Source organism: Oculina patagonica, chromosome 1, assembly GCF_052425735.1.
Source record: "Oculina patagonica isolate OP01 chromosome 1, crgOcupat, whole genome shotgun sequence".
Lineage (NCBI taxonomy): Eukaryota > Metazoa > Cnidaria > Anthozoa > Scleractinia > Oculinidae > Oculina > Oculina patagonica.
Genome location: NC_135758.1, coordinates 33,544,790 through 33,557,620, shown reverse-complemented (window position 1 = coordinate 33,557,620; position 12,831 = coordinate 33,544,790). Strand labels below are relative to the sequence as shown.

General features: G+C 39.7%; 1 protein-coding gene across 1 annotated transcript in view; it reads right to left on the bottom strand.

Moving 5' to 3' along the window:
* Positions 1-12,831, bottom strand: part of LOC144646634 (E3 ubiquitin-protein ligase rnf213-alpha-like) — a 37,193-nt gene that overhangs the window by 8,475 nt on the left and 15,887 nt on the right. The window contains exons 7-11 of the mRNA XM_078506294.1: positions 8,227-8,492; positions 3,680-3,898; positions 2,520-2,709; positions 1,755-1,822; positions 389-701 (exon numbers count right to left, since the gene is read on the bottom strand). Of these exons, the coding sequence (XP_078362420.1) occupies positions 389-701; positions 1,755-1,822; positions 2,520-2,709; positions 3,680-3,898; positions 8,227-8,492 (1,056 nt within the window). The remainder of the gene's footprint in view (positions 1-388; positions 702-1,754; positions 1,823-2,519; positions 2,710-3,679; positions 3,899-8,226; positions 8,493-12,831) is intronic.

Genomic DNA, 12,831 nt, shown 5'->3' with positions numbered 1-12,831 from the left:
ACCATGCTAAGACGGACGGTAAAATATCATCTGTCTTTTTTAGCAAAACGAAAAATTTACTTGCCAGCGTCCTCGAACAGACACTATCACTTATGATCCATCCGATGTAATGGCATTTAAGTCGTTAGACAAGCCAGCGACGATATGGACAGTTGCATTTTACATTGAACGGCCAATACCTCTTGTATACATGTTAATAAGTAATATTTTAAATTAGTTTAAGTTATGAAGGATGATGACTTTACAACGACTTAATTACTTCTAGTGCCAACTTCGAAATCTGCATTATAGCCAAATGCGTCTTAATTTGAACAAACAGGCTCACTGTGAGTCCATTCCATTTAATATGATCGACGCATTGTTGCATTAGTTATTACATTTTCCGTACCTTAAGTTCCCCTCGAAAGTCATCGCCTTTGAAATATTCTGGCATTTCGTTATGAAATTCCCTTTTGAGCTTGCTTCCGAGCGTTTCTGCAAGATGATGTATGTAGTATTCCAGTAAACCTTTCCCTTGAGCTTTGTGTTCGTCGTCACCAGTTTGGTTGTCGCTATTTCGCCACTGCTGAATACTTGAAAATAGTAGCTTGATTGTGAGACAGATGAGATCAACACCAACACGGAAATTGAGACCTTCCAGGCAAACCTCGGCCAAGTTAAAACTTACAGAAACTGTAAATTCTGCAACCTCTGGTTTGGAGCTATTCGAGAAAAGACGACAAAATTCCCTTATTACGACATAGTGAGACAATAGAGTGTAATTGTTAAATTATAGTTTTTGTTTTTTAATCACGCCATCAAAATTAATATTAAATCTAAACCACTTGCTCTACTGACATGGTAATTTCTCGCGAAGCGAGGCCGAAGGCCGAGCGTAGCGGGTGTATAATTTTGTCCCTCAAAGGGCTCAGGCGGGATGAAATCTCGTGTGGAGTTTACGGTCATATATATATATATTTGTGAGCTTGGTGTGTGGCGGAAATGACGTCACGCGGCCGCGCGCTGGTGGCCTAATGGTGTGAGGCGTCGAACTTGAAATAAGATCTTCGGGACTGAGGGCGGGGGTTCGAATCCGGCTAGGGTTTTTTTTTTATTATTATTATTTTTTTTTTGTGGGTTCGAATCCTGAGCCTTTCATTTTTATCGTTTTTCTTTTCGGATTAAAATAACACTGATTTCCACATAATACTACCTCAACGCCTATTCAGGCTATAAACCTTTCATCGCCATCAGGGGCAATAATTTGTCGATGATTTAGAAAATAGCCTGCGCTTCCCAACGCTTTATACCTCTTTACGCAACAGAAAGAGCCTATCCAATGCTACCCCTCCAAAAAATATTTTTTTAATTTCTAACGAATATATCTTCCTGCCTACTGAGGAAAATTGAATATGTACAATTCAATTAATGTTCAACTTCAAATAATCCACTCCTTATTTATAACACCCCCCCCCCCCCCCCTCCCCAACCCAGAGCTTCGCGAGGCCCTGCGAGTCACGTATTACTAGTGGTAATGGTGGTTAGTGCGTTGGTTTTGGATCGAGCGGTCTGGGTCGAGACCTGGCCGGGCGGGGTCACTGTGTTGCGTTCTCAAGCAAGAAACTTTACTCTCGTAGTGCCTGCTTTTAACTAGAATACCACCCAGGGGGAGTAGAAATACAATACTCCTAGTCACCTTATGCTACAGAAACCGAGATATGTTATAGAACAAAATAATATAACATGAATACAATAACGAAGTTGTGTAAGCCCACCTGTTTGTTTCGTTTTCGGTTTCCAGCATGTTGATCATGGCTTGAACACACTGCTTAATGCTGTTTTTCTGAGCACGAGAATGTAAAAAAATGACGATAAGAAATAGAATGTAACAGGGAGACGTTGAGCTCCAAAGCTCCAGTAAGACTAAATAATTGTGTAAGAAATTTTACTACGAAACTTACTTTTAATAAAGTAAAAAATCAACAAGCCAATCATTTTTTTTTTTATTTGATGTATCGACCCACATATGGAGCACGCTTTAGGCCCGCATTTTACATGCGCCGAATCTAATTGCCGAATTACCGTACGTGTATGTAAAATGCGACGTTTAAATCAATTAAAATGTCTCGATACAGTTTTTTTTCTGGGCCAAACCATATAATTTGCAATTGGCCTTTTAGCGACCTTCCCTGACTCGGATCGATATAAAAAGTACACCGTATATTGGTTTTAAGTTGAAGTTCGATTTAATATATTTTTTAGTAATCGATATTTCCATATATCCATATTTCAGTTAAATTCGACACAATTAAATGCAACTTTTTTAATTCGAGTCGCCTCGAATTTGGATTAGATTTGGTGCATGTAAAATGCGACGTTTAAACTTGGCCTTAGCTATCGGAAATTAACGACCCTTAAAGTTAGGACCCTCTGAAAGCAGCAATTAAAACGATATTTAAATATTTAAATTAGCTAGGGTAGTTACTTTCAGAACTTTATGGTTATTCTACGTTATCGTTTAAAATATCGCTCTTAGCAACCTCTTTCTCGTTCACAGTTCCACAAGGAAAAACGGTGACCAAAGAGGCGCAAACATCTGAGACCTGGAAGACTCCATTGGAAATAAACTTGTGAAGCTGCGAAACAGGAATGGATCGGAGAAAGGTCCTCTTCAACAAGCAGTCAATTTCAAAGGCAAATGTCAAACTAGACCACATGCATGAAAAATCCCTGTGAAAGAGAAAGAAACAGACGTCACTTTACGTTAGATGATCGACGTTGAATGACTATACATTATGCGGGGTCTCTTCACACTCTTGAAGAATTTGAATGTTTGTTTGTTTGTTTATTGTTTTGTTTTTGTTTGTTGGCAGTTCGATCGGCTTGTTTGTTTGTTTGTTTGTTTGTTTGTTTTGGCGTGTGGGTCGGTGGGTTTGTGGGAATTGTTTCCTTCGTTTGCTTCTTTGTTTTACATTGTGGTTTAATGGCAACAAGAATAAGAAGAAATACGAAATTTAAGAATCTCACAGCTTAAGTTAGGCATAAATCAAGAGGGCCAGAACTAAATGATGCCGGAGCCATTACAACATATGAAAGTTTTGCTCATTACTGCTCTTGCAACAAACGAAAACAGCTAACTTGTTTACATCCTTGTTGCCACCCAATTCAGATTTCAGATTATTTGGGAGGTTACAATATTGCAATTTGTAACACGCAACTGAGTGCATGGGAGTATGTACGAACAGAACAATTGTAACCTTCCAAATATATCGTCGAATGATCTGAATTAGGTGGCAACAAGGATGTAAACATGTTAGCCAAATTTATCTATTGTAAACTTTTACTCAACATTGGCTAAATGTTTTTCCAATCTGTAAGTTGCGTCTACATTCCAAATAGACACATTTCGATGCTAATAACGAGGGTTACAGGTGAAACCAGATTAGGGAGTTATTATAAATTTCTAATGGTCACGTTCTTCTTCTTAGCCTTACTATTTGGTACACCAGGTTAATATATCTGTCAGTTGTCACTGATAACATGAAAAATTAGTTTCACGTGTAAAGTTTAATTTCCCAAGAAAGTTATAGACCATACATTTAACATTTAATAAGAAGAGGAAAAAAATGGTCAAGCCGGTATTCAATACGAATCACACATACACTTCGGATCTTCGCTATTTTGCTACATTTTTTCTTACTGTTTGTCTGCAGATCGCTGATAGTCCTCTACATTGAGTTCTGCAGCTCCCCACCACGCCAAGTTTTGAGGTGATCCTCCAATATCAGGCTCCTCAAAGGGTTTCGAGTCTCCTCGTAAGAAATGTAACAGTGGTACAGCCAAAAGCCACTCTGGGTTAGATTTCGAAGCGTCTTTCATTAAATGATTACAAAGGCTTTTAATTGCACTCGCGGCGGCCCTGATGAAAGAAAACATTGCACTTAAACATTATAACCAAAATTAAAACCTAATTTCTTCCGTTACCCAAATAGACATTCACAATCATGGTTAAGATCATTTCCGTTAGAGTTACGTTCAACAACAGCGAGAAGAATTCAGTCATTCATTCATGCTTTGCTGTAAACTATTTTTTACAATGGCTTGCGAGCTTTATCATTTAAAAGTCCGGTTTTTCAACAACAACAAAAAGAATTTGAATTTTTACTTGCGACACTTCAAAATTGTTTATCACTACGCCTGATGATCGATCCGATGTAGCATGTTTTTCTACACCGTACAAGCGTTCTCATTTCAGCAGCTGAAGTTACTTTTGAAAACACTCGTTTTAAGAAAATTGGTACATGGGTGATTTTATTTAACTACGGTATGCGATTAATGACGAAAGGCAGAGACTCAAAACGGGAGATGTGTACATGTGTTTATTTCTTGTGTGGCGTTTTTCTCATCTGAACCCCCATTTACTTGAAAGGGATGGAGTGGCTTTTAAACACAGAGCGATTCCATTTCATTTTGCCGCTTCTATGGTTCACTACGACTGGAAAAACTTGACAAGTCCTTTGTCTACCTCTACCTTAAACACAGAGCGATTCCATTTCATTTTGCCGCTTCTATGGTTCACTACGACTGGAAAAACTTGACAAGTCCTTTGTCTACCTCTCCTCTCCACGTATCGTTTCGTTGCGACCTACAATACTAATTAACAATTATTCGCCGGAGGCTCAGTGATTATTGTTGAATAATCCCCGAGACGAAGTCGAGGGGATTATTCAACAATAATCACTGAGCCTGAGGCGAATAATTGTTTTAGTATAATTTTTAGAGGTGATCATCAAGAACTAAAAAAAATAACGATAGCAAACAAGAAAACAGCAAACACAAGTGTTCGCTTGCATACGGTGTAAACCAGTTTAATTCATCGATTGCAATCAGAATTTATTTAGCCGGTTAAAGCAATAAAACGGAACAAAACAAACACTATGAGAAAGATAGATGTCCGGTACCTTTGTATGATTGTTGATGACTTCTAAGCGAATGTGCGAATCCTCTCGAAAATGAGTAGCTCCGGTGAGAAGAGAACTAGATAAATGTTTGCTCAATCGAACTGACTGAGTTTCTCATCGATCGCCAAAACCGCCGTGTTTACGATCATTTCTAATGCCTTGAGAACAATCTCTTGAAACTATTTTCAATCCAAAAGCCTTGGTAGTCATTTTTCAAAATTCCCAACGTTTTAGAAACCCATGTCTTGGACTGGTTTCTTTCAAATCAAAGAAATTTTCATTCACAAAAGCGGCCATGTTTACTTGCCTGGATGTCAAAGGTGGCGTGGCTAAGTAACCAAGCCTTCAAAGCTATAATCACCTCGCGCGGGGTGACTATAGCCTCATAAGCTGAGCTTCTCGACCAATCAGAATGCTTCAATTCTTATAATCACCTCTGAAATCATACTAATAACTAATAATACCTTTTTCTTAAAAATCGCACTCTTTCCCCCCCCCCCTAAAAAGCCCATCGTCACGCTTGGAACTGATACTTATCAAGTTGTCCCTAACGTTGCGAACCACACTGAAGTGGCAAAGTGAAATATATAAGACTGCTCTGTGTTAAAAAGCTATTCCATCTTTATCAAGCAAATAACAGGAAAAGTTGTTCTCAGCAGTCCAGATGAGAGAAAAAAGGCACGATAGAAATAAATTACACATTCAAAGCACTCTTATTCTTTGCCTTTCTTCATTGAGCCCATAGTTAAATAAGGCCCTCCCAGGGAAGTGGGGGGCAGTGGGTCTATGTACCCTTGTTCGCAATAAAATTTTCTTTGTGTTTCCTTGTTCCCTAAAAGTATTTTGTCATCTCTGTTCACAGCATTTGTTCCTGTGTTTCCAGCTTTATTTCCATTTTTCGCCCTTGTACCGAATTTTTCCATGGCCATGTTCCCTTGTTCCCTACACCCCTGAGAGAACCTCTTAAATACAATCTCCCCACGTTCCGATTTTCTTTAAACGATTGTTGCCGTGAGAGTATGAAGATAATGAAACTGACAGTCCAATTAATTTTAAGCGATATTTTATTTCACATTCATGGTGTAAAATAACCACTTAATTTTAAACCTTGCACGAGAAATTATCCATTTTATATGATGAACATCACCCAATCCCGCCCAATGCATTTTTCGATTCGTGCTGCATGTGACATGAATAGTACATACAACACGAGGTCAAGGAAGACTAAGACAGTTTCTGTTGCCAATCTTGCTATAAATAAATCAAAACGGTAGATGGAAAAAATCCAGTACGGCCGTATAAGCAGGTAAAGGAGAAAGTCCAATGACACAATGTTTTCCGGATTATAATAGAATGTATTATTTTAGTCAAAACCGCTGACCAGTAATACTCTTTATTTCTGCACGATCTGATCGAATCTGACTTCATATTCGTGGAAAAAGTAAGGAGTAAATAACTTGAGTAATTGCGTTTCTTCGCTAAACCAGTAAATTAAGACAGTTTATCTTCTTCAAGAGCGAGTGGTGTCTTTGTATGGGAAAATACAACGTTACTATGTTCAATCCAAGGTGAAAATTGGACGTCGCTCGTGGTTTGCCGACTAAAGTCCTCTCAGTGCAAATGCTAGCGCTAAGCCTGCTATTACTTGTGTGGATATGCTGAAATTAACCGGATTACATGTAATCACTGCAGGTGTATAGACAGCAAAATCAGCCTCAAGAAAAGGTACAGGCACCTGTGTTTGTGTTGAATATATATATAGTTGAATCCCGATAACTCGAACCCTCAGTAACTCGAACTCCCGCTAACTCGAACCTTTTTCGATTCCCCTTCAGGTCATTTTCTTACTAATTTTACCCTCGATAACTCGAACTCCCGACATCTCGAACCTATTTCGATTTCCCTTGAAGGTTCGAATTATCGGGATGAACTGTACTAATGCTTGAGGGACGAACTATCACAACCAAAGGGGGGAAAGAAACTTCCTTTGTTATACGACTCACAAGTGCGGTAAAGCGGTGCCGGGCAACCGTGTGTGCGCAGTAGCTATCGAATGCTTACTAAAGGCACAGTGAATACCTTGACAAAGTTCTTTGTTTAGTTCTCATGTTTTGGTCTTGACTGTGCACAAAACACAATAGCTGCAGTTTACTTCTCTCAACGCAACTGAGCAATAGAAACGTCTCTGTTACGAAATTTATGCATGTGTTTAAAATAAAAAATTAAGTACGGTCGTAAAAATTCCAACATATTTGCATCTTGCTTGCTCCTTTGAAGTTCGCCGGACTTCAAGGCAACTTTCCACCATTAATTATGCTTAAGGGAAAGGGGGAACAGTGACCTTTGTTAGACCATTACTGGAATACTGTTGCCCTATGTGGAATCCTTACCTGGTCAGTCATGTCAAATCATTTGAAGCAGTCCAACGAAGAGCGACAAGATTAATATGCGGAACACCCTTATGAACAAAGACCTAATAAATTTAAGTGGCCTTCACTATAATTAAGAAGAAAGTTTATTTCTTTGGTGTAAATGTATAAGAAAATATTTGGACTTTGTGACATCGATGCTGCTAAGTACTTCGACATAGTAGGAGAATCTCGTACAAGATCTAAGCACTAACGTAAATTGAGACCAAACCATGCTCGCACTAATTACTTTAAGTTTTCTTTTTTTAACAGATATATAAGCGACTGGGATTCGTTGCCCCCTCCCCTTCCCCCAGCTTTTGACGGCTACTCACCAGCTGGACACCAGCGGATAGCCCAGAACCTGGGCAAGGTGCCCAGACCATCCTTGACGCGTAGCCCCCTCAAGTTTAGGTTGCTGGCTAGGCTTGAACTCGGGCTTCGCCCAAAATTTACCATCTTTATTATTTACTATTAACTTGATGATTTCGACATTGCTGATCCTTGCAGTATGCAGGACACGTGACACATATCAACCTAGTAAATGACCCAGTTCACGACGAGTCTCTCGTAGCTCAAGAGAGATCGCCCAACCGGTATCTGGGAGGCCATGAGATTCGATTCCCGTTGGGGACTCAGATTTTTTCTTTGTCCCATGCTCGTGTAATGTTGAATACTCATTTCATCTTCATTATTTATCACCGAGCTCAAAACTTACCATCTTTATTATCTTTACTATCTTTACTAAAGTGTGTGTTGTGTTGTTGCTAATTATTTTAGCCTTTGAAAAACTTACTCGTGTTTATTCCAAATTGCACACGAAATCATGTGATAACATTTACTGATCGCATTATTACGATTAATTTCTGGGTACTCACTCTCTGAACCCGGGGCTAAATTCGGCCAGTACTGCTTCATAAGCAGAACACCTCTTCTTCTTCTCAGTTGGATCAACTTCAAGCGATAAGCAGCTCAGCAATGATTTAACGTCCTTTGTTTCTAATTCAATGGAGTACTCTTCTTTCAGTACTATAATGGCGAGCGAGGAAACTACTAGGGACACGTCCGCACCAGATCCCAACACATGGTTGCCCGAGATGATGGTGTTTATCTCCATTTTGTGTCTCAAAAAATCAAGTAATTCCTGCAAATTAGTTTAAAATATTTTAAGAGTGGAAAGTACTTTACCGGAATGTAAATGCCAGGGGCACGTTCTACCAAATCATTACGTACATCCGGGTTATTATGAGATGCGCACCCACCGCCACGGGTCAGTTCACACTCTCGTTTCTAGGTTAATGACCCTGTCTTTTTATATTCGTTACAACAAGTTTGTATATATTAGAAAAGCCGTATATTTAAACCAACTTCAAACCACGTCGTGGACGTGTCCGCTATTTTGAATTTCAGGATATCTAATCCTCCATCTCTTCGTTCTGTTCAGACGATGTAACAACGCCAAGGCCGATTTCGCGGATCAGAGCAAAAGTTAAGTAAGATTCAGGCCAAATACTACAGGCCAGAAAATTGCAAACCTGGTGCCTCCCAAAATAAACAAACAAATTTGGCAGCAGCTGCGTCAAAAAACAAGAGACACTAATTCCGCGTTCCAGATGGCTCAGTCCCTGCTTACTTCAGGCCTTTATTTTTTTTTATTTTTTTTTTATTGAATGAAATACGACACATTAACAGTAAATCGACACACACAAAAAAATACAGGAAATTAAGTAAATAAATAACTAAAGGAATAATAGTACAAAGAAGGAAAGGAAAATTACATGTTCACTTATTTACATGAATATTAAAACAATATATGTATCTAGTGCCTACCTCTTTTACTTAACTAGTAATAGTTCTCAATATAAAGCTGCCCCCGCCTTTTTATAATTTTTTTTTGTCGTCTTTAATTATTAATGCACAATTAGGCTTCTTTTTGACTGTGTCATGTACGTCACGACACTGTTTGCTGCGGAATTTCTTGTTGTGTGGCACCGTTCCGTCCTAAAAATATTCACAAGTTCAATTCTAATTATATTACCCAGCGCGCGTAAATAACACCTAGCGGAAAAAACACATAACACATTATTCGTGATGACAACACACAAGCTTATTTCCGGGCTTATAACATTCAAAATTAACTTACAATAATTTCCAGGCCAAAAAGCCTAAAAAATTCCACGAGTAACAAAATATGGCACATTCAAAGATTCGAGAAAACAATTAATTTTTGATCCTTATTCAACCCACTCTTTGGATCAAATAATCTTACAGTTTGTTAGCGAAACGAATTACGTTGTACCTTGTACTACATGACGAAGTTCACGCTTTTGTTTGTAAGATGTATACGAAACAGCAAACCTCCGAAAGCAAACCTTACAAATGTAACGCTCGAACCAGCTCTTGGACCGGATCTTGGAACATAGGTAGCCGGCACGTAGCCAAGAACACGAAACCAATTGCTCGCAATCTTTCGACGTATTACTAACAACTGCTTCAAATATCACTTTACACAATCAAAGCAGAGAAACCGCTCGAACAAATCTGTGAACACGCGTAGGCCAAAACCGGAAAACAAAATGCTGCTAGCAGATGGCAAAGTTCGAAGGTGGCCAAACACGACCTCGTGGTTGCAAGTACCCGACACCACCGTGCGCGCTTGCAAAAATATTACCCGTCACGACCGTGCGCGCCTAGTTTCGTTAAATCGAGAATGCTTCGCCCACTACAGACACATTTCTTACTTTTTCAACAAATATTCATTGTCCTTGTATGTATACACCCGGTGACTCCTATGGTGCCTCCTCGGGTTTTGGCCTCTGGGCCAAAACACTAACTGAATTTTAATTTAGAAAAAATACTGTAATTAATAAGAAGATTAAATAAGTTTTGGACAAAAGAGAGAAGCAATTGTCCCTTACTCTAAATTATGATGGATCAGTGATATTTCTCAACACTGAGCCGGAGCCTCAGTTTGGTTTGTTTGGTGATGTTGCGGAGCTCCAGATATTCCTCATGGCAGCAAAGGTTGCGCGTGCCTTTTGGATTCTAATTTTGATGTCCGCGTCTGTGGAGATCAAAGTCAGGTCCTTAAGCGCACGTGGCTGCCCCCTAAGGGTGACTTGATGTTCAGTAGGGTTAACATGCCCATAGCACCCTTATATGTACGAAGCCTGCATCCCGTAATTCCAAATATCTACAACCTTTATTTGTACACGATAAATGATAAAAGCTACAAGCTTGTGGGTCGTGCACAAATTAAAACAGACAAAAAGATAAAAAATGTTAAAAACCGTTTTAAAAAGCGTAAGATCTACGTATCTGAAGAAAAACCGAAAATGATCCTAGCCGCATGGCACTATTGTCTTTCTAATGCTTTAAATCACTCCGTTTGAATTACTCCACCCCAGACTGGCATTGCGTACGTTATGGAAGGTTGAATAACCTTTAAGTAAAGAGACTCATACACGTGCCTGGGCAAAAACTGGGATTTTTTCACGACTCAATTTGTTTGCGAAACTTTTAATAACTTCTTGCAGTCTGGTTTTCGTCTTTTAATCTATAACTGACTCGCCAATGTAAATGGCAGGCAGCGATCTTATGAGTCTAGCTTTAGAGAAAATCATGGCCTCGCATTTGCTGGGATGTGGAGTTAAGCGGTTGATAACACACCGAGTGAAAGGTTCTTTGAGGGTACAGTTTAGCAAGCTACATACTGCGTCTTGTGACGAGCTAGTGCCATCAGCATACATAAACGTACCTCCAGATTTAATAGATGAAGGCTGATCATTTGTAAACAACGTAAACAGAGTAAGTCCAAAAACCGAGCCCTGTGGAACTCCACACCTGCCTTGCAGTTTTATAGATTCTTTGCCATTTATCACCGTATACTGCTTTCGGATCAAAAGGTAACTTTCCAACCAGGCGTAGAGTGGGCCTTCAATATCAAACCGCCTATTTAATTCTCCAAAAGACGTTTCTCTGTAAGGTGAATCAGTAGTAATTCAGTAGAGTAAGCCTTTCTGTAGGCGCATTGGTTAGGAGTTATTAAGGTGATTCCCTAGTATTGCATTGCGCATCCTTACTGCGCGTAATTAGCGCGCGCAAACAAACAAAATGGCCGCTTTTTTCTGTGCGGTTTGGCTCGCAAGAGAGATAAATCATCGTTTTCTCATAAACAAGTACGGTGACCTATCATTTTTTTCTCTTGGTTCGAGAATAGCGATCAAAATCTTTCTATAAAATGAATACAGATCAATTTCTATAAACGAATACGGTGACCCCCTTTTTTATTTCAAAATTTAAGTTCCCTTTAGGTAATCAACCAAACGGCAAAGTTTGGTTGGAAAACTATGAGCAGTTCTATTTCACGTGAATTACCTTACACCCGCTTTCAGTGTTACGTGCATAGCGCCTTTCTGTCGACATCCATCTTTCGACGTGCTAAACAAACAACACGGATCGAAATCCGCCAATCACAGCCCACTAGCATGACCTTCTGACCTTTTCGCACATTTGCATGAAACCAACAACGGTATGTATAGGTTTTGATTGGCTCATTTCAAACAGCACGTCGAAAGACGATGTCGAAAGACGATGTCGAAAGATGGATGTAGAAAGATAGCTATGCACGTAACACTGAAAGCGGGTGTAAGTTACTTTTCGTTACATGATTGACAATGGCGTCATTAACTTCAGCTTCTAGCAGTTTACTAAGAATAGAGAGAAGAGAAATCGGTCGATAATTGCCTGGATCGGTACTGTCATCCTTCATAAAAATAGAGGACACTCTGGCTTGTTTCAAACTCTCATATACAATTTCATGGTCAATGCTCCATCAAAAAAGGCTTGTAAGATGAGGACTCAAAGCGTGGTTGGCTAATTTCAGAAGTTGTGGAGAAATACCATCAGGACCGATAGCTTTGTTAGGTTTAAGATGCCTTATTTGTCGCAGGATGCTATCTTCCGACAGCTTTACAACAGCTAATCCGAGGGCAAGGATTGATTGTTTAATATCGGGAGATCCAGCTCTATTTTCTCACCTACTGTGGCAAAGTAATTGTTGATCAAACAAGCTTTTTCATCGTCTTTTATAACAAGTTGTTCACACTCGTTTTTCAATGGGCAGTCTGTTGCGTTGGTGTAGTGGCTTTACGTACTAGATTCCAGTATGCTTTGGTAGTCTTTATTTCATCAAATAAATCCTTGAAGTAGTTAGCATTGGCCTGTCGAAGCTCTGTGGTAACTTCATTTCGGATCTTCTTGTATTCACTCCATTTACGTGGGCATCTAGTGGGAGGCGCAGTGGTCTAATGGTTAGCGCGCCGGACTCCGGAGCGAGCGTTCCGGGTTCGAGCCCTGGCCGGGGTCACTGTGTTGTGTTCTTGGGCAAGTCACTTTACTCTCATAGTGCCTCTCTCCACCCAGGTGTATAAATGGGTACCGGCGAAATAATGCTGGGGGGTTCCCTGCGATGGACTAGCATC